This window comes from Cyphomyrmex costatus, unplaced genomic scaffold, assembly GCF_001594065.2.
Source record: "Cyphomyrmex costatus isolate MS0001 unplaced genomic scaffold, Ccosl1.0 scaffold1211, whole genome shotgun sequence".
Classification (NCBI taxonomy): domain Eukaryota; kingdom Metazoa; phylum Arthropoda; class Insecta; order Hymenoptera; family Formicidae; genus Cyphomyrmex; species Cyphomyrmex costatus.
This window is the reverse complement of record NW_017275187.1, coordinates 141,997-168,901: the sequence shown is the minus strand read 5'-3', so window position 1 is coordinate 168,901 and position 26,905 is coordinate 141,997. Positions and strand designations below refer to the sequence as shown.

Here is a 26,905-nt window from a genome sequence, read left to right as displayed (position 1 = left end):
TGGCATAAATGACGAGTTTTTCCGCATGTTCCAACTAAGGGGAGCGTTGAATAAGCAAATAGCGCGATTATCGGGCGCACTCAAGGTAATTTGAAAGAACAATAAATTTTTCTAACAATAAAGAGTGGAAGAGACGAAAAAACCTTACGGTGTATTTTTCGCGTTACGCGTTCAACGAACCACGACGAGAGATTCAATCTTGCGCACAGCAATTCGTCCAGCAATTCACTTTGCATTTCTTGCGGTATATATCTACACGCAATGCGTTGTAAATGCAAAACACTAATTGGACGGATCAGAACATTTCTTATATCTGAATAAAACGTGCTTTCTACAGTTTTTATACAATAAATGATTGATCGATTGCAAATCGATAGGAATTCGTATGCAGGAAGCGCCTACGTTTCGACTCCGTTAAACCTTTGAATACCGCTTCTAATTATGAAATATAAATTTTTATACATCCTTTGTTTCACGAGCTCGTGAAAATGCCCCAGGGATCTAACAGTATACACGACTCAACAACCGTAACGCATTTATTATTGTTAATTATTGTCTTCTTTTTTCTGATTTTTAATTTAAAGAATAATCTATCTTTATAGCTTTTAAAGAAGAAGAGAATTTTTTTCTTCTTACTTATAAATCCTTGATTACAATTTAATATTATTAACTTGGTCTTAAGCCTTGATTTTCTAGCAATGTATTAGATGGAATAATGATTAACGGTTTATCGTACTTTCGCTTTCAGATGTGGCACTTGACGTGCGTCGACGACTTTTTAAACCGCGCGTTTTACAAGGTTGGCCTCTGTGTCGGTCGACATCCCGGCTACTTCATAATCGTGCCGATACTGTTGGCGTGCATATGCTTTACCGGTTACCAGAGGATACACTACGAAATCGACCCGGAATACCTCTTCTCGCCCGTCAACGGACCCGGCAAGACCGAGCGAGCGATAGTCGAGCAGTACTTCAAAGTCAATTACAGCCACCAATTCAATCTTGGTCGTATCACACGACCAGGTGAGAGTCTCGTCAATCATTTATTCTGCCGTTCTCGCGATTTCTTTGCCCGCAAGGAATTCCGTGAATCCAACAAGCCTATAATCCCTTCAATTGAGAGTTGGCATAAATAGAGATAACGTATTTCTTGTGCCTCTATAAGATTCTCCAGAAAAATTATACGATACCTTTAATATTCGTTTTTCATTTCTTTTAAAATAATTGAAACAATGTTATACTCTAAATCTCTCTCTAAAATCTCACCCTAAGGCAATAAAAGTACAACTACTTTTGAATAAAAGTGAGAATATATCAGTTCTTGAAAAAAAGAATAACAATTTTCATTTTTTTTAACTGCGTTTACTTTCCAAAGAAGTAAAATTTCACTTTTTTCAAATGAGATTTTACTCCTTTGAAGTAAAAATTCACTCTAAAAAAAGTGAAAATTGTCACTTTTTTCAAGAATGGTTGTATGTATTTTCACTTTCTTGGAGTGAGGTTTCACTGCAAGAAATTTAGAGTGTAACTTTCAACGTTAAGAAAATCTCTTAAGAGTTTATTTTTTTTTTAATAATATTTATTTTAGATGAACTTTCTCTAACTTTCTTAGTTTACATAAAAAAAAAATTTTTATAATTGAATTTCCCAGCAATTTTTTATCTTCAAAGGCCGCGTTTATGGGAAAGTAATAGAGAATCGTGGTTTACTATCACCGGAAAAATAACCTTCCTAGTTAGTGATCGATTGAATCCGTTGATTGTTGCAGGCCGATTCGGTCATGTAATCGTAATTCCCAAGGATGGCGGGCATAATATGCTGAAGAGCGCGATTTGGCAGGAGTTGAGGGAGCTCGACTGGTTAATCAGGAATGTCACAGCAAAATACGAGGACGAAGAATTTATCTATGATCAAATTTGTGCACGATGGCTCGACCAGTGTTTCACCAACGACATCCTGAATCTTCATCACATAATAAAGTACGCGAGATGAATGAAAGAAAAGAAATTAACGATTCCGCAACGTAAAGAAGTGGAACGCGTTTCAAAATCGCATTCGTCAATTCGCGTCGAGTTTCAAATTGAGCCTTAAACTTTTTCAGGGATGTAGAGAGGCGAGAGCTAAATCTGACGTTTCCGGTGATGTTCAATCCGGTCACCTGGGACGCTCATCTGTTTCCGGTATTCTTCGGCGGAAGCGTCGTCAATAATGATTTCATCATAGAATCGGCGCCCTCGGTGCAGCTCGCCTACTTCATCACCGCCGACAGTCCACGGCAGGATGCAATGTAAGTCCACCGATCACGTTTGCAAACACGTCGAAACCCGCTGATGGAATTGGTCCAGTTATTTCAATTAAACACAACAGCAACCACAAACGTGTAACGTTGACCGTTGTTTACCGATACGGGAATGTTCGAAATTTCATCAAAGATGTACGCTTTATGCGCGTATACGAATATTGTAGAACCCGCGGATTTTATTTGTCGCGATCAAAAATAATATCTCGACAGTAATTTTCTATAAATTTCAATATCTTGATATGATTATTGCGAAAAGCTAAAATCTCATTAAAATAAAACTAAGGTACAACCAAATGAAAATTTAAAAATTTATAATCTAATACATAATGCATTTTTACATCGGAAAAGTACCAAATTTTAATATTTGGTTGAATAGTTCTAAGTAAATATTTATAAAATATAAATATATATTAATTTAAATATAAAAATCATTAGTTTGATTTAACTATCATATTTTTATTGAATAAAAGATTAAGTAAAAAATTGAATTTACTGTAAGTAAATGTTTACTTAATAATATTCCAAGAAATATGTATTAAGATTTAGTAAACTTTTTCAGTGTATAAAAATTGCTATTCAAAATTTTTAACGTTCATAATAATAAACTATGCTCGTGTGTAAGTGGTATCTCATTAATTCACCACATGGTCGCCAGTCGGACATCACCAATTGAATCATCTATTGCTATCAACGGCGTCCGTGCAAATAATAAGTGTCTGATTCACCCGTGACCATATTATATTGATTGCCTATTGTTATCGTTAAAGATGGTAAAGCACATGTATATTGATGTAGCCATTGTTTCGGGTATATTTTAACTGCGAAAATCGAGTCAAATTAATTATTTCATAAACTACTTATAGAAAGTTAAATTTTAGAAAAGAGAAACGAAATCAAGAGATTTTTCGGCTAAATTCTTCATGATATCTAATGTTTTACGACAGAGTCTTCAAGACTCTTCGGGGTATCTATAATTAATCTCTTTTTCAATTTGTCAAATTAGCGGTGCTGCTTGGGAAGAGGCTTTTTTGGATGTCGTCGGCAAGGCCGAGGATGAAGGTGCATTTAAGCATATTAGTATCGCGAGATTCGCCTCGAGGACCCTCGAGCTGGAGCTCGAGGCCAACACGAAGACGATCGTGCCGTATTTCACCAGCACGTTCATCATAATGGCCCTGTTCTCAGTCGTGACGTGCATGATGACCGATTGGGTGCGCAGCAAACCTTGGCTCGGTCTTCTGGGCAACATCTCTGCCGCCATGGCAACAGTTGCCGCTTTTGGATTGTGCATTTACCTGGGGATCGACTTCATCGGCCTCAATCTTGCCGCACCATTCCTCATGATAGGTGAGCTGTGATTGGTACTATTGCAATATTTTTTTGAAAGAAAAAAAAAACGAGCTTATCTTTTAGTATGAAATAATTAATGTAAAAAAGTCTTTCCACATGTCTAACAGGACACTTTTGAAACATCGTAATTTCTATTTTTTTTTTTAATTTGCTGATATATTCTACAGATAAAAATATGACACGTGTTCCATATTTTAATATAGTTGCAATATATATTATAAATTTGACTCAGTCTTTTAATTCATTATTAATTAATAATATTTTTAATCATTTATAGAAGAAATTTTGATTATAGTGTTTTATTTGATCTCAAAAAATGAAAATTTTCCGAATTTGTTATATTTTTTAAAATTAAGTTTAGAACGCTATATATGTAATTCTTTCGTCGTGGTAATTGTTACTTCGTAAACTTTTATTATCTCAGAAATTTGTTACGGTCAATATTTAAATTGATACCTAGTCTATAAGTTGAGCAACGAAAATAACGTCCTAAGCTTCGCTGCATTTTTGCACCTAAGCATTTTTGCAATACTATGCCGTAACTCTTGTCGCGTCTGTAGAAACACGTGTTCTTGATAAACATGTTAGCTCGCACCGTCTGGTGCATACGAGCGAAATAAACGAACTATGATTTATGTGAAAAGCGGAAGTCGTCTTTTCCCTTTCGACGTCTCGCTTGCCTGCGTATGACGCCGAGCGAAGTTAGTCTTTAGCAATAATAATAGCTTTATTCGATCCAATCGACCGACCGCAATTCTCAAAACGACCATTCTCTTAAATTTCATCCAAAAATAAGTGACAGTTCTTCATATCCATATATTGTCTTTAATATTCTTAAGAAAATTAAATCAAGTAAAAGGTAGAGAGAGAGAGAGAGAGAGTGTATGTGTGTGTGTGTGTGTATTATAAGTTACAAAATATTTATAATTTTATTATAAAAAGTTTTAAATAGATAAAATAGAATTAAATTAAATATCCGAAGGAAGAAGCGTCATATATGATAACGTCTTTATTAGTCACAGATATTTACGTATCGGTTTAATGAAGCTTTCAATACAAATGAGAAATGCATTGTCTCACGGTTTTGATTTATCGCAAAGAACAGGTTTCCTATTATTATTTATGATACTCTCTGAGAAATTAGACGTGACTTGTGAAGACAGACGTGACATCCAACGGAAGAAACAATGGTGATAAATTTTCAAGGAATAATTAACTGTATTTAGAAAATGCATCGAATACTTTAAACAATATTACTTTTCTTGGAAAAGCACTCACAATTAATCAGACTATGGTATGCAAAAAAACAGTTCGAAGTCTTTCGGAATTACGTATTGAATAATATGAAAGAAATTCGTAAAAAATTCGTGTGATAGAAAAATTCGTACAACTTAAAAAATGCGCAATTAAAAAACTAAAAAAATTGCTTTTTGAAGATATACATTAATAAGTTTAAAATTCAACCCTTGAAAAGGAATATGAAATTCATATAAGAAGCTGTATTATAGAAAAATTTGTAAGAGAGACTTAAAATAAAATAATAAAGAAAGAAACTCTAAAGATAAAAATTATTATTATATATACTACATTAATAAATTGAAATTTTAGTAACTTTGGATTTTTCTTTTGCATAACTCACATACGTTTTACAAAAATTTGTAATTGTTGATTGAGTGTAAATCGTGCCTTTTAATTACAGGAATAGGGATCGACGATACTTTTGTCATGCTAGCAGCCTGGAGAAGGACAAGTATCTCCAAACCAGTGCCTGAAAGGATGGCATCGACATTGAGCGAGGCTGCCGTTTCTATTACTATCACATCCTTGACGGATATGATATCTTTCTTCATTGGGATCTTGTCGCCCTTCCCTTCGGTTCAAATTTTTTGCATTTATTCAGGTACCGGGATGTCGAAATGAATCAAGTTGTATTTAAGCGAATTATTTAAAATCTGGTATTACAATTTATTAAATAGATAAATTATACGAGCGTAAAGACTGTAAAAAGAAATAATATAGTATTTAGAAAGTCTACTACAACTTTCTGATATATATATTTGATATCGTTCGATATTTGAGTTCGTATTTTTGATTATTAATATTAAGTATGTATTAACTGACAGGTTTCGCAGTGGTGTTTACTTTCCTGTTTCACATAACATTCTTCAGCGGGTGTGTGGCGATCAGTGGTTATTGCGAACAAAGAAATTTGCACAGTGTTATCTGTTGCAAAGTGCAGCCGCTCTCTAAATCCAGTAAGTATTGCAATTGTTTTATTTATAAGAATATAATGTTATCTATTTCACGTCATCGTATTTAGATCTGCTTACAAAACCGTTATTACATATAATAACGTATGTATATATACGTTACGATGGTAATTCTCGACGATTATTATAATTTCTAATTTTAATTACCCGCAAATGCTAATTTCTTGTAAATTTACAGTTACGTTGTTGTTTTCTCTCACTGCGAATCGTTGTTATTCACTACTGTTCGAAATCTTGTTACGTCTGCGTGACGTATCGATGTTACATCAACGGACAGACGTGCGTTACGTTCGGAAACCGTTAATTCGTTAGATCATACGGTATTACGTAAAGGAAAAAGTTTGCTTTCTCTGTATTCTTTTTTCCAAACATTGTCATACCAACGACTGTAAACTGCCGAAAAAGAAACCGTCGATACTTCGATCTTATGTGCGAATTATAATACTATAAGCCTTAGAATTAGACGCATAACGAAGAACTACGACAAACGATACTTTCTTTAACAGAATTACCATTTTATATGACATATGACATTTCAGCTCATCGATCGTGGCTGTACAGAGCGTTGTGTTCCGGCGGGATTGATCCTGACAATCCTGACAATCCGATTGATAATCCTGAACACGGATGCATGACTTGGTTCCGCGATTATTTGGCAGCTGCACTAAATTATAGCCCTGTGAAAGCGATCATCATCCTCATTTTTGTGTGCTATCTTATTGGTGCACTTTACGGACTCACGAATCTTAAGGAAGGCCTCGATCGACGCAAACTTTCCAAGGAAGATTCCTATTCGATCGCCTTTTACGACCGCGAGGATTATTATTTTAGAGAATTTCCTTACAGGATACAGGTAGATATCCACAAATTTCGTTTTAAAAGTTACGAAACTTGCAAGGCAATTGAAATAAAAATTTTTCGCTTGTCACTTACGTACACAATTTTTTTTCAAAATTTTTCAACATATTGTATGTCGTTATCGAATTTTATCTGCTTGAATATTTGAAAAATATACCAAATAGCAACAAAAAAAGTTGTGAAAAAATTAAATACTGTAATGTGGCACATAAAAAAGTCCAAGTTTCTAATTTGGCACCTTGATTGTTGATCAACAGCATTTTTGGCATCACTTTATTGACTGTGCAAAATAATCGCGTTTCTACATCGCGATAGTTCTTTTTGTTTCTCGAAGCTTTGGTCAATATTTAGAGATTTCCGGTTTTTATACATGCGAACTCGCGAAGGATATTTCCTCATAAGCGCAGAAAGAAACACGTTCGGAAGAACGGAGTGCGTTACGCTTGAAACTGCCACGCATAATCCGGTACGCGCAATTATGTCACGTGCTCTCCGACACGACGCGATATCGTGCAAACAACTTTCTCCGGCTGGCTAGTGTGAACCTCAAGAAAAGCAATGTCCGTTACATCACGAACCGATCAACGAGAAAGACTAACTAAATCAGAGAGACCCCCCGTATAAATCCGCCACTTACTTATACCTTAATCAAATGACGCCAAATATAATTTCACGCTGACTCGCACACACATCCAAGAATCCCTTTCTCTATTTTATTTTCTGACATTTCAATATATTCTATATGATAAAATTTCTAATAAAGTGATTACGAGAAACCGGAAGATATTTTACTGATGCGATTACTAAATAACTTGGAGATTTTATTATTCACGTTTAGAATCATGTTAAATGTATTTTTAGCGTTCTTTTTAAATACAAAATATTATTTTATATATATATATTAATGTAGTTTTTATTATTTACTGCTTTATATCTTCACAAATATGAATTAAATGTTATCAATCTAGGTATTTAAATTTACTCTAAAGTAACGATCCATAATTTAGCACCAAATTTCAAGAAATAATTTTATTTTGCATGTTTTATATATATTATTATAGTTTAAGTTTTTGCTTTCATTTTATATGATAAAGTAAAGTTATAAATAAAATGCTATCCTAAGTTCTAACATGAATCGCGTTTTTTGACTTAAATTCACGTATCTTTAAAAACGCGATATATAGTAAAAAAAAAAATACATTCCGGAAGATACATCAGTTTGTCACGAAACGGTTTCCTGTAGCCTCTGTGATTGTTTCAACTAGATAAGTGAATATTTCGTAATTTCCTCCACCTTCGAAGGGCGATTTCAATGCGTTTGAAGCGCGCTTCTTTGTACGACGTTGAGATCTCTTTCTCCGATGAAATAAAATTGTGAATGTAGCGAAAGAGATATGATCGTAGACTAAGAATTTCACTGAGACCTTTTCTCCCCCGTCGCGTTAGTTCGATACATTGTAGTGAAAGTACGTTTCTCGAAGATGGTTTCGCGCTATCGCGTTTCCTCACGATATTAATAACGTCCCGACATCATGAGCCGTCAAGTTCCGATGACTGCGCGGAAACGTCATTCGCCGAGAAACTACTGTCACGATGAACTCTTAATAATGACGTACAGCGTAATTGGATCCGCTCGCGAAACGTTTCATGTCGAAATGTACGTATGTCAACGTGCTAAGATCGGACGAAATTGCATAATCGTGACAAAACGTGACATTGCGGCTTTGCGTGGTCCGAGAGGAAGCAGGACTATACACTTTCTCGAAATTACTTTCACGGGCATACCGCGGGAATTCCTAAAAAGGTCTGACCAACGTATAATATATTCTTCGCGATTTTACCGTTTACTTTTGCCACTTTCATGAATCGCAGAATGGAAAAGGTGACAAAAAAATGATAAATAATTATAAGTATTGAGCGCACGTAAAAAAAAGTTATTCAGTTTTTCTTGCGGAAGATTTGTTCGCAATTTTCAGTTTGATATGAAAAAAATTACTGCTAAAAATACATTTTAAAAATACATTTTCGTCATTTTTCTAGGTCGTCATATCTGGTGAATACGACTACAGTAATCCAGTGATTCAGCAGCAAATAGAGAACTTGACGAGCAGTCTCGAAGCGAGTAAGTACATCAGTGCTCCTGTCTACACCGAGAGCTGGCTCCGTAGCTTCATCAGCTATGTAACGCGCAATCAGGAGTATCTGAACGCGACCATCACAGACGAGCACGACTTCATCAAGAATCTCAAGGAGCTCTGGCTCTTTCCTAACAGCGCCTTCTCTCTGGACGTTAAGTTCGACGACACGAACGAGAAAATCGTCGCGAGCCGGTTCCTGATACAGGCGGTGAATGTAAGCGGCACCAATCAAGAGAAGGACATGGTGAAGGAGCTGCGTGGCATATGTGCGGCATCGCCGCTCAACGCGAGCGTGTTTCATCCGTACTTTGTGTTCTTCGACCAATTCGAGCTGGTAAGACCGACCAGCATTCAGTGCATGATATTCGGCGCGCTCGTGATGATGCTCATCAGCTTCATCTTCATCCCGAACATCTTCTGCTGCCTGTGGGTTGCCTTCTGTATCGTATCGATCGAGCTAGGAGTTGCCGGTTACATGGCTCTGTGGGACGTCAATCTTGACAGCATCTCTATGATCAATCTGATCATGTGCATTGGCTTCAGCGTCGACTTCACTGCACACATCTGTTATGCCTACATGAGATCGAAGCAGCCTCGGGCGGAGGATCGAGTCAAAGAAAGCTTGTATAGCCTGGGTCTGCCGATCGTTCAGGGAGCCGCTTCGACGATACTCGGTCTGATGGCCCTCCTATTGGCCGGTACCTACATCTTTCTGGTATTCTTCAAGATGGTCTTCCTCGTGATCTTTATTGGCGCCATGCACGGTATGTTCCTGCTGCCGGTGTTGCTGTCCCTCTTCGGGCCTGGCATCTGTATTGGCGGTGGAAACGAGCCCGATGAAGCAGAAAATACGAAGAATAGCACGCAGGAGAAAGAATTGCAGGCGAGCAAGCTGCAACTGCAACAACAGCAGCAGAAGCAACAGTCGCCCTACGTGATCCCGCTTCCTCATCTAGTCTATTATGGTCCGGGCGACATCAAACCACTCCAAGATAGTCCCGTGATGAGTATGGCGGTGTTCGAGGAGAGGGATCCCGGTTTGGGCACCAGCGAAGACAGCAACTCGACCGAGAGCGGTTCTTCGCAGAGTAGGCGGCGCCAGTGCAAGTCTTCTCAGGAACAGCCTCAGGAGCAACAGGACCAACAATCGAATCAAATCCGCCACGATATGTGGAGGAGATCCATCGGCGTCTTATACGGACTGTCGCAGTTCCAGTCCGCGATCGACGAACCCCAGCATCCAGCGCCGGACTATCCCGGCGCCGAAGCGCAACCACGAGATTCGGGCGAGGACAATGGTCCGCGAACAGCCAACGTTTCTTGCTTAGGACCTTACGTTGCGTATCGCCACTCGAATCAGTTACCGTGCGATTACAGACGCAGTAGATCCCACCACAATCTGCAGTATCCTGCATCAACGCGGCATTTTACGGATCCCCGGTATCCTTAGAGGGAATTGCGAGGAAATAGTGTGAAAGATAGATATTGTCGACATGGGAGATTCCTCAAATTCAGTCCCTTGGAGCAAGACTAATAGTTTTGAGAAGAAAGAACTGTAATATTATCTCGAGAAAAGATCGACATCGAATCCGCAGACAATCGTAACATCCAAAAATAGTGCGTCCATTTTCCCTATATATTCTACTTTTAATTCCCATTTCGGAACCTCAAATAAAACCATATTGCCAGAGAAAGAGAAACAGATAGGGAGAGAATCAATTTTAGGAAATATCAAATCTGAAATACGTAAACTCGAATACGTAAAATATCTCGTATATAATTGATTAATTCCTCCCAATAATATTTTTCTATTCTTATTCGACGAATGGCCAGTACATGTAAATGTTTGCTAAGCATTACGAGCAATTAATATTAAGAGATATTTTATTTTGGATTTGAAATCTGGGCGAGAGATAACTATAATTATAACGATGTTCGATTACATGATAGTTCTGTGAGGCCATGCAAAGAAAAGAAAAACAAATAGAAAATTTGTGCGACATTTTGTGCAAATACTTAGATATTTAGTTTCAAAGGGCTGAATTTCAAGAGGATTTTACTCTCAAACAGCGGAAGTAAAGAATGCCCGAATACACTCGGATTCGTGTAATAATTTTTCCTACACTTTTCTCAAATGAAATTTTAATTAATTTAGATTTTATTGTGCATCTAAATTTTTTCTTCTTAAATCATATAGAAAAAAGTAAATAAATAATGATGATTAATTAATATGTGACTATATTGAGAATGAAGATGGAGTAAAAAATGAAGAAAGTTCTCAAGGTACAAATAAAAATGATATTAACTATACACTTTTTTACGCTGCCAAGAATATTAATTTTATATACGAAGCTGAAAAGGGTCTAGGTGCCGCTGAATAAGAATTAATAATGTGATTTTGAAGACTTTTTGTACAGTAGTGCTTTTTTACTACGAAATAGTGGTGAAAAAACGAAGTTGTTGAAGTTGTGTGTCACTACGTTCATACATACGGAGTATACTTTTATACAACACCGAAGCTTGAACATTACTTGAGGAACAAGCTATCGTACATGCTCCAAAAATCAGTTGCAATTATATACATTTAACGACACTACATTCTTTTTATAAGACATAAGAAGAATGCCGATAGTCCATTATAACGAGAAGAAAGCAGATCAATTTTTAAATCTCCCAAAGATTTGTCGATTATTGAATTTCTGCTTCTTCGGAGGACTGTAGTGTTTGTTATCGTACGTTTGGCCATTTAATCCTGTTTTTAATCTGACGTGGCAATTTAAATATAAAAGAAGATTATATACGATTGCGTACGTCTGATCATTCTACATGTATGACAAGAATACGGGCCTAGCATTAGGTGTTAAATTTTAAGTCACACTTGAATCCCGGATTCTTAGATCCTGGGATCCTTGCAATAATCTGCCGATTCGTTTTCTCCCTCCGCTGTCATAGATTCTACAATTTTACGTTGGCGTATCGCGCTCTTCGCAGCCAAAGGGTTAGCTCTCGTAGCACTCGTGTTGTGCAATGTCCTATACGCAAAGGGCAAAACACTGATGCGAGAGGATAATGCCGGGACAACGTTGCCGGCATCAGATTTAAGTTAGTTGTTAAGAATAGCTCAAATCGAAAGCGATAATATTTTATATATATACATGTTTATATATATATATATATGTAATATATATGCTCAATATCAATCAAAACTAAAATGTCTTGCGATATACCAGACATACCGATCGGTGCATAATAGAGAAAAAAGCAAAAAAAACATGACTACAAACTAATCTTATAATAAATTATTATCTAATTAATATCATGTAATAAATAAAACACGAAATTTTAAAGTGCATTTAAATACAGTGCAATTATTGTTCAAAAATATCAACAGATCTGAAAATTGACTTACCATAAAAATTCATTCATTTATTCATAAATTTTAAATAAATTCATTCATTTAGACGTATCGAACATTAATTTGCACCTAAAAGTACACATTTAATATAAAGTGCTTTATTTTTTGTTAAATATTAATTGGACAATAATATATTGAAGTATTAGTTTTATTTATCTTTTTCTTTATATATCTTTACATAGCGATGTATCAATTGTTCAGTAAGCGTGCCTTAAACAATTGACAGATGTAGCACATTGTCGTATAATAAGTGATTCAATTTGGCAAGTAATTTGAGTAGATTAAAAGAAAGTTAATTATAAGGCAAAAAGTGTTCTATTCTACCTTCAAAGCAAGTATACTCCAAAGTTTAATTTAGAAAGTTGTTCCGTATTTGTTTGTAAAATATTTGATAAAGAGATCGATTGATTGATATCAATATTTCATTTTAAGATTTTTTACTTTTAATTCTTAACATAAATTTATAGAAATAATTATTGAAAAATCACTCTCAATCATTTTCTATTGGAGTACCTTGCGTATTATGATTGAAACTGTGATCTACAAAGGAATAGTTAGGTGAAAATAGTTAAGCAAGACAGGACGCACGCTTCGCGATTCGAATAATACATTCGTATACGCGAATAAACAGCTTAATCGCTGTAAGAATTTGTTGCATTTCCGTTTCTTCTAAATTTTGCAAAATAAGCGGTAAACACGAATTCTCGTTTTTGCACAACGCTGTATCTATTTTTGCGTGAATTTGTCAGTGCAACTATCGTGGCAATCAATGCGTAATAATAAAAAATGACCATAAACTTCCTGCTGCAAGAAACTTTCCCCTATTTATTAATGTTTTTTCACACGCTTTTGAACGCGTATGTATTTTATTGACTTTAATCTTTTCTGATCATACCAAAAATTGCGAAATATCTGCATATGATAATAGAGGGATTAAAAATTCTCAAATTTATTTTTACTTTCTAATAGTTAATATATTTTATTTACAGCCAATATATCTAAAAATACTCGACGAGTAAGTTATAATTAAACACAAAATAGGATATGATTCCCGGAGATTGCTTGAATTTTAATTAACAAGAAATAAATTTAACGTTTGTAAAGTCAATCTTCACCTACCAAATCTGAGAGAAGTTTAGAAAATTTTCCAAAAAAATTTTTTGATCAATTCCTTTTAATATATTAATTTTTGTAAAAAGTGTTGATTTAAATAAATAGCATGAATATCTAAAGAATATCATAAAAAGATATAATAAATTCGAAAAAAATATTTTATAGCGTTTTTTAAATGTTTTTTAAACGTGCGGCTTAGAAATTTATACGATCATTCTTCTTAATAACGTAAATATTTATATAATATATACATGTTTGTCACAAATTATGTAATGTTTGCAACATTTTACTAAAAAAACTTGAAAATTCCGAAAAAATGTTCGTTGTATCATGAAAATACATAGAAAGCAAATACGACAATATTTATCATAGGGCCGAATAATGAACAAAGATATGCGTGGGAGAATATATCTAAAAACAATCTTGCGGTCAATGGTGTACAGATAAATATATTCCTTATTTCGCGGTTTACAGCGTGCGTGTTTTCATATTTATGAATGCAAGAGAGAGATTATAAAAGAGAGAGAGAGAGAGAGAGAGAGAGAGAGAGAGAGAGAGAGAGAGAGAGTAGTATGAATAAAACGATATTGTAGCTAATGGCAATCAGCCTGTTGCCATTAGAAAGAAAAGCACTGGAAATATATTCTGGCAATGATCTTTTAAATGTGTGTCAATATTTTTTACTCTTACTATCCTCCTCATTAAATAATAGTACATTGTATGACAAGTGCGAGAAGTTGGCTGTTGTAACGAGTGCAGAGTGGTCGCACGAGCCGAAGGCGTAGCCGCTCCTTTACTGTCTATATTGGTTATGACTTATTTGGAACAAAACTACGTATAATAAAAACATTGCACGAGTAACTAATTCATTTTTTAAATTGATTTTAAATTTCGTGCACTCTATTGTACGGAATAGTGAAACGCATGCGCAAGAAGTCACAGAGCATGAAAAAAACAAGTAGAAGAAAGCATATTCATAGCGCAACATCACAGCCTACATGTGGTCGGTATGACAGATTTCCTTTTTATTACCAGATTCGTTCGTTTCGTGCAAGACGCGTCGAATAATTGTATTTTTATCAAAATTTAAACTCAACAGGGTATTCTATACCTTTACTGTCTTATTCGCTGAATTTTAGAATTTTAGATAATAAATATGCGATGTTAATAACCAAGAAACAAATAACTGAGCAACAAAGATTGAAGAAGATGAGGTAAGTGCTCTTGCACGTCAGTATCGAAAATGGATAAATTACCTTCTTCATTTGGATTGAATTTTTTTTTAAGCAAGGAGCAAATGCAGCTAGCTATAATAAAAAAGAAACAGTGCGATGCGAAGGCTCTTGCGATAGTTATGCAACTTCTGGAACCGCATGTGAATCCTGACTGGCTCCTGCAGAATGTAACGTAAATGCTAATAAATATTACGTCTGATTTTTTGAAGAATTCTAAACAAGTTCTGAATTAGTACAGTAAGTTAGAATGAGAGAAACTGTACCTATCTCATTTTAACTTGTTGCATCAGTATACATCAGAACTTGAGATAGAAAGGCTTCTTATGTCAGTATTTAGATGGTTCAAGTATTCGAAACAACACAGGATCTCAATAATTTAGTATGATTTATTACTCTTGTAGCTGGGATTCATGAGTAAGAACCATATGGAAGATGTGATAGAGGAGAGAGTAATAGTAAAGCTATGTGGATATGTCCTCTGTTCAAATCAGCTGACTGTTGTTATCCGACAACAGTATCACATATCAACACGTAAGAATAAAGTGTATGACGTCAGCAAACGGAGAAACTTCTGCAGTTCGTGTGTTATGGGGCAACTAATTTTCTTCTTAAACAAATGCTTGAGAGTCCACTCTGGTTGAGAGAGAAAGAGGATATACCAGTCTTTCAAATTTTGCCTCTCAACTATAAGCCTACGTGTGCATGGAAAGGAAATCGACGTTGTTGGAATTAACTTCCCGCAAAATAAAGATGTAGAATTGTAGACAATGACAATAATAAAAAAATCTAACATATACACCGATAGACCAATCAATATGTCTTAGAAAGTTCTGTATTTGTTTCTGAAATATTTGATAAAGAGATCGATTGAATGATATCAATATTTTATTTTAAAATTTTTCTACTCTTAATTCTTAAATTTATAGAAATAATTATTGAAAAATCGCTCTTAATCATTTTCTATTGGATTACCTTGCGTATTATGATTGAAACTATGGTCTACAAAAGAATAGTTAAGCAAGACAGGACGCACGCTTCGCGATTCGAATAATACATTCGTATACGCGAATAAACAGTTTAATCGCTATAAGAATTTGTTGCATTTCCGTTTCTTCTAAATTTTGCAAAATAAGCGGTAAATACGAATTCTCGTTTTTGCTCAACGTTGTATTTCTATTTTTGCACGAATTGTCAGTGCAATTATATCGTGGCAAATCAATCTATAATAATCAACAATAATATTGATACCATAAGCTTCCTAATGCAAGAAATTTTCTCCTCTTTTTATTATAATGTTTTTTCACACGCTTTTGAACGCGTGTGTATTTTATTGACTCTAGTCTTTTCTGATCGTACCAAAAACTGCAGAGATATCTGCATAAATTATAGGAATTAAAAATTTATTGTTACACACTCAAATAAGATAATTTATCCAATTATTTGATACCAAAATGATACATATTTAGTAATATTTTTTGGCAATGTCTAGACTATATTTTTATTTACTGAAAGAATTTTGTTATTAAGTCCTAAGTCGAAATCCTTATTTAACTATTAAAACTTTTTGACTCACCGACGATGCGCAACGGGCGGAGTTATTCTGTCACGTAGTTATGATATTACTGTAACAAACATAAAATTTCAACTAAGGATATGCTTAAAAAGATTAACATTTCGAAAGATAATTTTTACGCAGACCTAACTAATTTTAGCTCCGAAGCCAAAATGCAAAACCATCAATGCAGATAAAATTTTGGAATCTATAAAGTATTGATACGCATCTGAGTGACGCTTATCAATACTATATAGTGTTCCTAAAATTTTACTCTAATTGAATTTGTTTGCGTCGATGGCTTTGCGTTTTGGCTTCAAATTGGACAGGCCTGACGTAAGCTTTTCTTACGGGGTTAAAAATTACACAAATAAAATCTACTGGTACAAAAAATATATATATACGTAGATATATAAAAGAAAAGCCAAGTATTTGTATAAATATTTATTTTATAGATTTACACAAAAAAAAATAATAAAAGTTTAGAAAAAATACCGCGTAAAAAATAACGCGTAAATTAATAAGGATGAATGTAGAATATAATTATTAATTTTATACAAAGAAAAAGTATAATACTCACCCCAAAATTTCTCCGCCGATGCTCGATGCCTCTCCGAGACCTCCTCCTCCTCTAAAAATTGGGGTATCATCCTCTCGCACAGGACACTCGCGAAAAACTCACGGATATAATGTATCTATAATCGCGCGCGGATTAATTACTAATAAAAATCTTTCGCGCGACACTGCGGCAAGCCACGTTTACAAAACGATGATCGTGAAAAGTCCATTAGTCCGATAACTTTAACGGCACTCCCGAAACAAACGCGCGACGCGACGAACCGGCTGCGGCTCGTTCATTTTGATTTAAATCTGCGACGAGAGTACATTGGTTTTCCTGTTATTGGATTTTTACACAGAGAAAACGACTTGGCTCAAGTTTCTAAAAATATAGCTGAATAAATAATTTAGACACAAATCCAAAAATTTTTTAAATTGAATATATATGTATAAAAAAGCCGTCCTTTGCGTTAATAATTATCTGATTAACTTAAATAAATATTCATTATTGCTACATGTATCAAAATGTAATCAATTAAAAAGTAAGGACGTTAAAGTTTAAACTGTACAAAATAATACATTGCTTTTTATTTCTGGCTTCCATCAAATGGAAAAGATCAAAAGAATTGCGAAAATAGCACAGAACAAAACCATAAAAAATAACATTACCCATCAGAAATATTCGTAGATATGACTATGTAGTTCATGTTCACATAAAGGCGCTTTTTCTCAGACGAAAGTAAATTAGTAGATGGAAGTTAACCTCCAATAACTTCTGCGGATTGCAACGAGTGTGCGAAACAGAAAAGTTATTTTGTAATATTTTAAGGTACTCAACTTTAATATCTGATTTATGCTTTGGTCTTAACTTTAAAATCTTAAATTTCAGCTAAAGCCCATTCTACAATCGCGTAAATATGGTTGTAAATTGCTGTATACAGTCGAACATTTCATCGTATTTGACTAGGATTGATTACTTCGTACAACTATATCCATTTACAACTACACTTACGCAATTGTAGAATGAGATTAATATAGATAGAATACAAATTTCGATTACAACCGACAATCTTATTCTGAATTTTAGGATTTTAGATTTAAGACCAGAAGCATAAATCCAGCTACGATGTCAACAACCAAGAAACAAATAACTGAGCAACAAAGATTGAAGAAGATGAGGTAAGTGTTCTTGCACGTCAGTATCGAGAATGGATAAATTACCTTCTTCATTTGGATTGAATTTTTTTTAAGCAAGGAGCAAATGCAGCTAGCTATAATAAAAAAGAAACAGTGCGATGCGAAGGCTCTTGCGATAGTTATGCAACTTCTGGAACCGCATGTGAATCCTGACTGGCTCCTGCAGAATGTAACGTAAATGCTAATAAATATTACGTCTGATTTTTTGAAGAATTCTAAACAAGTTCTGAATTAGTACAGTAAGTTAGAATGAGAGAAACTGTACCTATCTTATTTTAACTTGTTGCATCAGTATATCATACATCAGAACTTGAGATAGAAAAGCTTCTTATGTCAGTATTTAGATGGTTCAAGTATTTGAAACGACAGGATCTCAATAATTTATTATGATTTATTACTCTTGTAGCTGGGATTTATGAGTAAGAACCATATGGAAGATGTGATAGAGGAGAGAGTAATAGTAAAGCTATGTGGATATGTCCTCTGTTCAAATCAGCTGACTGTTGTTATCCGACAACAGTATCACATATCAACACGTAAGAATAAAGTGTATGATGTCAGCAAACGGAGAAACTTCTGCAGTTCGTTGTGTTATGGGGCAACTAATTTTCTTCTTGAACAAATGCTTGAGAGTCCACTCTGGTTGAGAGAGAAAGAGGATATACCAGTCTTTCAAATTTTGCCTCTCAACTCTAAGCCTACGTGTGGAGAGGAAATCGACGTTGCTGGAATTAACTTCCCAGAAAATAAAAATGTAGACAATAATGACGACAGTAAGAAATCTACAAAACATACCGATGGACCAATCGGTCAGACTGAAAAAGATACAAGTAATGTATCAAGTCTTGAAAAAGAAACTATATGCAATTCCTATTTATTGAAGAATGTAGCCACTGAGGAAGATGATGAATTAAAAGAGACTTCTGTAAATACTAACAATGTACAAAGATCATTCAACTACAAAATGCATTCATCAGAACTACATGTGAATCAAGAAAGCGAAATTGATTCTGAAGAATTTACAAATTATGAAAGTAACTATAATATTCAACAAGTAGATGTAAATCTAGAAAATTTAGAAATAGAAATTGCTGGTCAATCTGGAAATATTTTACATTTACATAAACACAATATAGAAAACAAAACTAATGTAGATATATTTGATAATAAAACGTTGCATCCTCAGATAGATGAAGTAAGTAACAATGAAAATGACACCAGTGAAAGGTTACAGCTTGAAATGCCTCAATCGGTTGAAATAAGTAACAACGAGAATGATGAACATGATAAGAGATTAGAACTTCAGATAGATGAAGTAAATAATAGTCTTACTGATAAAAAAATGATACAATCGGATAAAATACATAAGAGTAATAATACTGTGATTTCTTCTGCATCTATGTGTAATGAATATAGGAAAATAGGAGAGACAAGTAGAATTAATAAAAATCAAAGGTACAGACCGAAAAAAACTGATAATGCAGGAGTACAAAATAATATTTATCTCAAAGTTGCAGAACATGTTGAACAGAGTGTTAAAGAATGGGTTACGAAAAATACCCTTTGTCTTTTAATAGGCGATGCAGATGAAAGAAATCAATTATTAGAGCAATTTACGAAATATGACAGGTATCAACAGTTGTGTAAGAAGTTAAACAAGTTGCAAATGGAAGATGAAAAGGAAGATCATGATTTGAAGAAAAACGAGCTCAAACCTTTACCCCACTTCTCTGTACTCCAAGAGGATGGAAAGAAAATGGAATTAAAGGTATGATAAAAGATTTTAATTTGGTCGAAAACAAAATGTATCAACTAATTGTAATATGTGTACAGGTACGTGCCTTTTATGAAGGTCAAATGACAATTACATCACCTGAGGATAGTAACAAACAATCGGAAAATAAAGATAACGTTGAATCTATATTACCATTAACAGACGCTCACACGCCCAATGCACTTCGTCGCCGAATTTTCTTGGACAATCTTAACAAAATGTAATAATTTCTCCATTTCGAGCGATAATTAGAGATCGAATGTTAAAAAAGATTGGTATCTGAAATTCAATCGTTATATTTATCATATATATTAATCAAATATATTAATATATTTATTAATTACAGATTGCCAGATTTGATGCGCGCTTTGACAACCAATGTTAATATTTCTTCACTGGCACAATGTACTTACAATAACGAGAAATACTCATTAATCAAAATTTTGATAAGTACTTTTAATTTATCTGCTACAAACATTGTCTTTAAAACCGCTGAATGGACACTCGTGGGACTCATCATCATCAAAATGTAAGTTTAATTGCAATGTTTAATCTAAATATAAAATTGATTTTAAACATACTTATAAAAATAAATATAATTCCAGGTTGAGCTTGATTGATACACAATTGCAATTGTTACTCCAATCTAAGCAAGCATCAATGTACACGTCTATGATTTTGACCACATATAAACTAGATTCCAATTATTTAGATAGATTTCTAATGGAAATAACAAACAATGTAGAAGCATCTAAATCAAACGATAAACAATGCTAAATGAAAATTTAAATATAGTTTATATATATATATATATGTATATATATCAAAATTACTCTCTTATAATTTTAATTTTATTCTTATATTTAATTTCATATAAAATTAATTGTAAAAATATCGCAATGATATTTTATTTCAGTTATCTCTAAATGTTTCTTTTACAATAATGTTATACCTATTTTATAACTGCATTTTTATGTGTATATTTTATTAAAAAGTATTATAGTTTAAATAAAAGATTTCAAGAATTATTAATATATAATATAATTGAAGACAAGAAATTAAATTAGATATATAAAAATTTAATTAATTAAATTAGACGATATATATGTCAATAATAATAATAATAATACACATCACAGTATGATCACTCTTTCTTGTACTCGTAAACTGAGGAAGCTCAAATCACTCTTTATTGTTCTTGAATTATATATTATTAAAGTGTACTCGATGTTGATGGCGGTATTCCAGTAAACACAGAGGAAGAACAATCGAGACTTAACGGATCCATTTGAGCTGTTACTGCTAATTGGTCTTCTGTAGCATGATTACCAACTTTGTCACGTAGAGATTCGTAAAGACTATGGACTGCTTCGTTATGCTTTAAATTCAAAAATATTAAATCAATAATTTAAAAATTATTAATAATAATGAGACTTAAAAAATAAAAAAACATTAGAAACTAAATAGGCTACGAGTCTAAACTAGGATGTAAGATGCCCTTTAATATAAACAAAAAGTAAAATATAAAACTTACAAATGTTTCTGCTCTTATCGAGTCATCAGTGTAAACAATATTTAAACATAAGAACGGTTACATATCATGATTAGATTCTTTTGTACATAAAGTTAAAAATAAAAAAAGAAAAATAGAATTTTTTTTAAATTAGAATTTGCATATCTAATTATTTCAAAAATAGAAGTTTATCTTGTTATCTTTCTAAATCTATGTGTCACATCTAGTAATATTATTTCATATCCATTTTCAAAAGTGGATAGATGATAAAAGTTAAAAATATTATATATTTAATTAATTCATTTAATTATATAATGAAATTTTATTTATCATACCTTTTTTAAAAAATAAGTAGTACCCTCAATGTGTTTATGGTATTGGAGTTAAAGATTAAAAATCTCCATCATCACTCTACCAAGTTAGGGATCGTTATAATTTAGTGTGTATGTTATAAATAGATAAAGGATCTATATTTATTTAGAAGGGGAAAGAATTTGAAGTAGAAAAAGGGAAGGATACAGATGGAAAGATTTAGGAAGGGGATAAGATAGTACCGATAGATGTAACTCCGGAAGCGAGAGAGAGAGATTCTGTGTCATTCTGTATATTTAAACCACATTGTTGTATTTTTATATGTACCATCTGCGAAATCAATCTTTTATTATACGAAGATTTATTATCTAATATTTTGATTTCTTCCCAATTGAATTCATGATCATGATTTAAACGATGATTAGAAATAACTGATGGTAATCCTATCTTTTTTTAAAATTATTTTTATGTTCTAATATTCTAGTTTTTAATTGCCTTTTATGTTTGGTCTACATATGTCGCATCATAATCATGGCAAAATATCTTATACACTACCTACATCATGATGCGACATGTAATCCAAAACATCCCACGCGTAATGTATTTTTGTAAATTAAGAATAGCAATGCTATTTTTTTATTAATACCTCTCTCAATCTCGGAAAAAAGAATTCGGAGACGGTTTTCGCATAAGGTACTATAAAATATCAATCATTGGATTTAGTTAGATTTTTTGTTTTTAAGTGACTGCTGTTTGTAATAATGTGATAATTAATTCTATGTTATATTGTTGAAAATATAAAATTATGGGGATAACTATTTTTTAGTAAAATTTGAATCACTTCAAAATTGATGGAACATGGAATGTGATAAGAGAATGATTCTGTCTACTATACGATATATAACACCTTTCTTGTGGCAAATAGGATGATAAGAATGAAAATTAAAAAATCTGAAAAAGTTGGTTTTTTGCATCTGTCAAATGTAATGATATTATTTTGAATGATAATGATTAAATCTAAAAAAAAACGAAGTCTATTCCTATCACCAATCTCCATAGTAAACTGTAATCGTTCATTAAAAGAATTAAAAATATTCAAGATTTCAGCTAAATATTCTCCTGGTGTAGCTAACAAAACGTTGTCTACGTATCTAAAATAAAATTGTAGTTTTTATTTTTAACTTTATGTACAAAAGAATTTAATTCTGATATGTAACCGTTCTTATGTTTAAATATTGTTTACACTGATGATGACTCGATAAGGGTAAAAACGTTTGTAAGTTTTGTATTTTTTATTTATATTAAACAGCATCTTACATCCTAGCTTATAATGACAATGGAATCGATGTCGAATCAATGTCAATTCGACGTCAATTTGATGATTTCAACATCAAATCGACATCAATTCGACGTCGATTCCATTGTCATTTTTCACTGTATAGACTCGTAGCTTATTTAGTTTCCATTGTTTTTCAATAATTTAAGATTGGGATGTCGTGTAGCTCAGTGTAAAAGTGACAGACTTGTAACAAAGGGTCGCATTCTGTATATGCGGAAAAATTTTGTAATCGTAATCCAACAATTTCAAAGATTATTACATGTATAATAAAAACACAAAGTTCCTTTAAACTTAATTATTACATCTAATAAACATATAAGACTTTCTGAATATTGTAGAGCATTACCTGACTTGTTGGTTGTAAGGCTTTCAGTAATGAATGTAATCGCGTGGATGGCAATTTAGGATGTATGTACCAAAGTAATTTTAACAGATGTCGTGTGACGTTGTCCCTAGCTAAGCCGGCCAAGAAGAATTCGTCAAAAATTACTGTACAAAAAGACTCGTTTGAAAATTCGTCAGCCATGTTTAATATTAATAGCGAAACCTGCAATTAAAAATCAACAACTTTATAAATATAAAAATTTGTAATTGATATTTCATGCAATTGTGATAAATGACGACTTATGATAAATGTCGTATATTCTCGTATTTGATAATAAGATATAACATATATAATATATATTGTGTGCGTGTGTGTTAAATATATTACCAGCGTGTGTAGAAATGGATCTTCAAAAGCCCGTTGCGCTTGACAGTTTGGTAATGTTGCTAAAACTCTCATTAAACCTCTTGCATCTCCTCTACCCCTTCCAACCCCACCGCCACCTCCGACATGTAATGCATAATACATGGAGAGAACTGCTGCTACTCCAGAAAGCTGAGCGTATGCTTGACACGCATCAGGAGGTGGTCCAGAATGTTCTATAATTGCGATTGCACTTTCTCTTTCATCAGGTGGAAGTCTACAGTTGAGTTGCCTTATTTGATCATCAACCTAATAAGAAATCGTCATTATTTTTATCTGTATTTTTAAATTGTAATCTATATATAAATATTTTGATTATTGTGTATAATTTACCATGAGTGACATAAGTGCTGGCAGGAACTTTGTGACAACTTGGCTGTCCAGTTTTGGTTCTTTAAACTCTTGCGAATCAATCATTTGCCAAGCAGACAGTCCTAACGCGAGCATTCTTAACAACAATACGAGCACTGCATTTTCTCTGGGTAACGCCTCGCAATTTATCAAATGAAGCGCTATTTTAATTGCACTGCTAGCGAGAAAATTTACTGCATAGGGATCACACAAAATCATACTTAGATCCCCTAACACCTGCTCCTGTCCTCTCTATATAAAACTACAGGTCATATCTCTTTCTTTTTACAAATGATGTTATAAAACATGATTTTGATTCAATTTACCTTAATACTGTCCAAGAAGCCTTGCAGTTCACGAGACCTTTTAACATCCACATTCTTTTCTCTGATGCATGCATCCAGGCACCAGGTAAACTTATGACATGGATCTACAGAAATGATATCTTGCACCTGGCAGCAAATAACATATTCAATAAAACTGAAGCGATGCAAATTAAATTATACATATATCAAGTTATCCTAAGATATAGCTCCATGTAGAGGTAATGAACTATAATTGACAAGTCTTTGATTCAATCATTCCTACATAAAGAATTTAATCTTCAAACAATAACAATAAAAAGAAACAAGCTTCTAGAGTAAAAGCTGGATAAGAGATTTACAATTGTTTTAAAAAAAAAATATAATTGTAATGCAATTTGAAAATTGTGATGCACCTAGAGCTGTGATGCAATGAAATAAACAAACATGTTGAATATGTTTACCTCTAAATCATGTAACGCCATTAACAATTCTGCTCTGAGAGTACAATAGTGGATATTTTTTGTGCGTAGAAACAAAGTCCTTAAAAACTGCAGTACCATATCATACAATTTTACACTATGTCCAATCATGTGGGCTAACTTCTGTACAACTTCGCCTTGTCTTCTCACCTATGCAAAGTAAGAGAATTATATAATGTAAATTGTGCATTCAAATGTGATTTGTGAATTCAAATACAAGCAAATATAATATACCTTCGGAGATGGCAAAAAAAATAGACTATTCAAGTTGCGATGATCAAACAGAATCTGTTCTTTCTCGATGATATAACGACTGAACAACGGCGAGACTTCATCGCCGAAAAGACTTTGATTATCCTTCCATATCTGACGTTTTACTTCTGTATCGGCATCATTGTACAATTCTCTTTCCCTAACTAACACTCGCAAGTATTTGTCATCAATGTGTAAGGTATTCTTTAGGATACACATAACGACAGGTCGCAGAGCATTGACTCTGACAGCAGGGAAACTTTTCGATAATAATTCCTTCATTCTTTTGTCTCCAGAGACACCTTTATCTGCCCTTTCTACGCCGATCTCATCAATTTGTTTGATCAGTTTCTCCCGCAGCTCCTCGAGAACGGAGGCATGGAAATCTAACCTTCTGACTCCGTGCAGATCAAGCAGAGGTAACATAGGCCGTAATGACGGTAGTAATATGCCATTTTCCAGCTGAAATGGAACATTATTACTATGCAAAATACTGTGTATTTAAGATATAAGCTATACAAAATTTATACTATAATTTGAGATGAGTATGGTGCCGTTGTTACTTGATTTTTTTACCTGAAATCCCTCAATAGCTTTCAGTGGATCTGTACAACTTGTTAAAGCGTCTCTCAAATACACTTGTCCTGGTATACCAAGATCCTCCAGTCCGTTGCCAGTCTCACCGTTACTCTTTGCCGAATTCATGACTTCGTTTTATTACATCCACGTTTACCTGATTACTTATTTTGTAACGGAGCTTGAAATAAATCTGTTATATTTTATACGATAAATTATATGATTCAAACTTGTTAGTTGCTATTTCTCACAGAATCAATCGTTGAGAATCCTATCACTCAATTACTTCAAAACCTATTTGGCCATGTGTCCATCTATAAACAAAGAGTGCGTTTTCACTGAGAGCGTCATGCGTCGCGTCGTGAAAAAGAGAAAGAAGAGACGTTTTAATTGGTTGACTCGTGGAAACGAGGCCTAATGGCTCTCGCGCTCCGCAGACAGGACGCGATGACACACAAAAGAATTGCAGTAAAACTTAATTAACCAATCACAGTAGAATCATAGTAGAAGTAAGGACAAATCCAACATTTTGATTTCCTTACTGCTTACGTCTACTGTCTTAAATTTTTTGTTTTATGTATAGTCTACAATGGCAGTATAGTAGTAGCGGATGAGACTGAGAAGTAAGAAATTGACCAATCACAGTCGAATGTGAGAAGAATTATCGACCGTGATTGGTCAATTTCTTACTCTTGTAGTCTCATCCACTACTGCTACTGCCATTGTAGACCACGCATTATTTTACTATTTGAAAATAATTTTTGTTTTTACATATATAAAATATTTTGTTAAATAAAAATAATATATTCAAGATCTTCTTGCTTCTTTTAGAAACATGCAAATAAATTATATACATATATATTAAATTATTATACGTATATAATAATAATCTTTATAAATAAGTAATAATAATTAAGGCTCTATATGTATCATATAAAACAATATAAATATAAAATGGGCAAAGATGAGCCACGTAAATTAACGAACTATTTAATTCAAAGAATCAAACATCATACAAACGTTTTGACTCCGATCTCGGGTCATTTTCAAAGTACAAAAATTATATAAATTATTTTGAAAGACAACACATATATAAGCAACGACGCAAAAAATACAATTAATCGCTTCTTGAAATTCTTCTAAATAATATGTAATTTTTAGCCAATAATGGTGTCGTGAGCATAATTAATCTAATAAAAAAAACAAAAAATTAACTGTATTTTAAATTTAATCTTTATAGACATATATATTTTATACGCACGCACGCAC

The 26,905-nt window shown here is 33.4% G+C and overlaps 4 protein-coding genes across 4 annotated transcripts in view; 3 read left to right on the top strand and 1 right to left on the bottom strand.

The window, feature by feature from the left end:
• Nucleotides 1–10,998, top strand: part of Ptr (patched domain-containing protein) — a 28,265-nt gene extending 17,267 nt beyond the window's left edge. The window contains exons 2-9 of the mRNA XM_018547362.1: nucleotides 749–1,022; nucleotides 1,768–1,978; nucleotides 2,101–2,286; nucleotides 3,305–3,648; nucleotides 5,351–5,551; nucleotides 5,775–5,906; nucleotides 6,461–6,774; nucleotides 8,820–10,998. Coding sequence (XP_018402864.1) covers nucleotides 749–1,022; nucleotides 1,768–1,978; nucleotides 2,101–2,286; nucleotides 3,305–3,648; nucleotides 5,351–5,551; nucleotides 5,775–5,906; nucleotides 6,461–6,774; nucleotides 8,820–10,367 — 3,210 coding nt within the window. The 3' untranslated portion in view covers nucleotides 10,368–10,998. The remainder of the gene's footprint in view (nucleotides 1–748; nucleotides 1,023–1,767; nucleotides 1,979–2,100; nucleotides 2,287–3,304; nucleotides 3,649–5,350; nucleotides 5,552–5,774; nucleotides 5,907–6,460; nucleotides 6,775–8,819) is intronic.
• Nucleotides 10,999–14,606: 3,608 nt separating this feature from the next.
• On the top strand, nucleotides 14,607–15,413 carry LOC108779747 (putative RNA polymerase II subunit B1 CTD phosphatase RPAP2 homolog). The gene is given in 4 exon segments (XM_018547227.1): nucleotides 14,607–14,659; nucleotides 14,733–14,847; nucleotides 15,082–15,259; nucleotides 15,262–15,413. Coding segments are annotated over 4 exon segments (498 nt in total).
• A 2,147-nt stretch (nucleotides 15,414–17,560) lies between these two features.
• LOC108779737 (RNA polymerase II subunit B1 CTD phosphatase Rpap2) lies at nucleotides 17,561–20,538 on the top strand. Its single transcript, XM_018547215.1, has 7 exons — nucleotides 17,561–17,619; nucleotides 17,878–17,969; nucleotides 18,042–18,156; nucleotides 18,394–19,755; nucleotides 19,821–19,981; nucleotides 20,108–20,290; nucleotides 20,367–20,538. The coding sequence occupies exons 2-7, from the start codon at nucleotides 17,917–17,919 to the stop codon at nucleotides 20,536–20,538; spliced, it is 2,046 nt and encodes a 681-aa protein (XP_018402717.1). The 5' UTR covers nucleotides 17,561–17,619; nucleotides 17,878–17,916.
• Nucleotides 20,539–20,914: 376 nt separating this feature from the next.
• On the bottom strand, nucleotides 20,915–25,934 carry NELF-B (negative elongation factor B). Its single transcript, XM_018547323.1, has 8 exons — nucleotides 25,637–25,934; nucleotides 25,043–25,522; nucleotides 24,791–24,958; nucleotides 24,351–24,476; nucleotides 24,007–24,276; nucleotides 23,638–23,922; nucleotides 23,272–23,472; nucleotides 20,915–21,139 (listed from the first exon to the last, which is right to left on the bottom strand). The coding sequence occupies exons 1-8, from the start codon at nucleotides 25,763–25,765 to the stop codon at nucleotides 20,975–20,977; spliced, it is 1,824 nt and encodes a 607-aa protein (XP_018402825.1). The 5' UTR covers nucleotides 25,766–25,934; the 3' UTR covers nucleotides 20,915–20,974.
• Between the last annotated feature and the right edge of the window lie 971 nt (nucleotides 25,935–26,905).

Excerpts from the sequence above, each read along its gene's own strand:
- LOC108779737 (XM_018547215.1), top strand. The coding sequence starts at position 17,917 with ATGTCAACAACCAAGAAACAAATAACTGAGCAACAAAGATTGAAGAAG. Across the intron at positions 17,970-18,041 it reads CAAAGATTGAAGAAGATGAG|CAAGGAGCAAATGCAGCTAG; the intron begins GTAAGTGTTCTT and ends ATTTTTTTTAAG. Across the intron at positions 19,756-19,820 it reads GAAAGAAAATGGAATTAAAG|GTACGTGCCTTTTATGAAGG; the intron begins GTATGATAAAAG and ends ATATGTGTACAG.
- NELF-B (XM_018547323.1), bottom strand. The coding sequence starts at position 25,765 with ATGAATTCGGCAAAGAGTAACGGTGAGACTGGCAACGGACTGGAGGAT. Across the intron at positions 24,277-24,350 it reads GCTTCTTGGACAGTATTAAG|AGAGGACAGGAGCAGGTGTT; the intron begins GTAAATTGAATC and ends AGTTTTATATAG. Across the intron at positions 23,923-24,006 it reads CAGCACTTATGTCACTCATG|GTTGATGATCAAATAAGGCA; the intron begins GTAAATTATACA and ends ATTTCTTATTAG.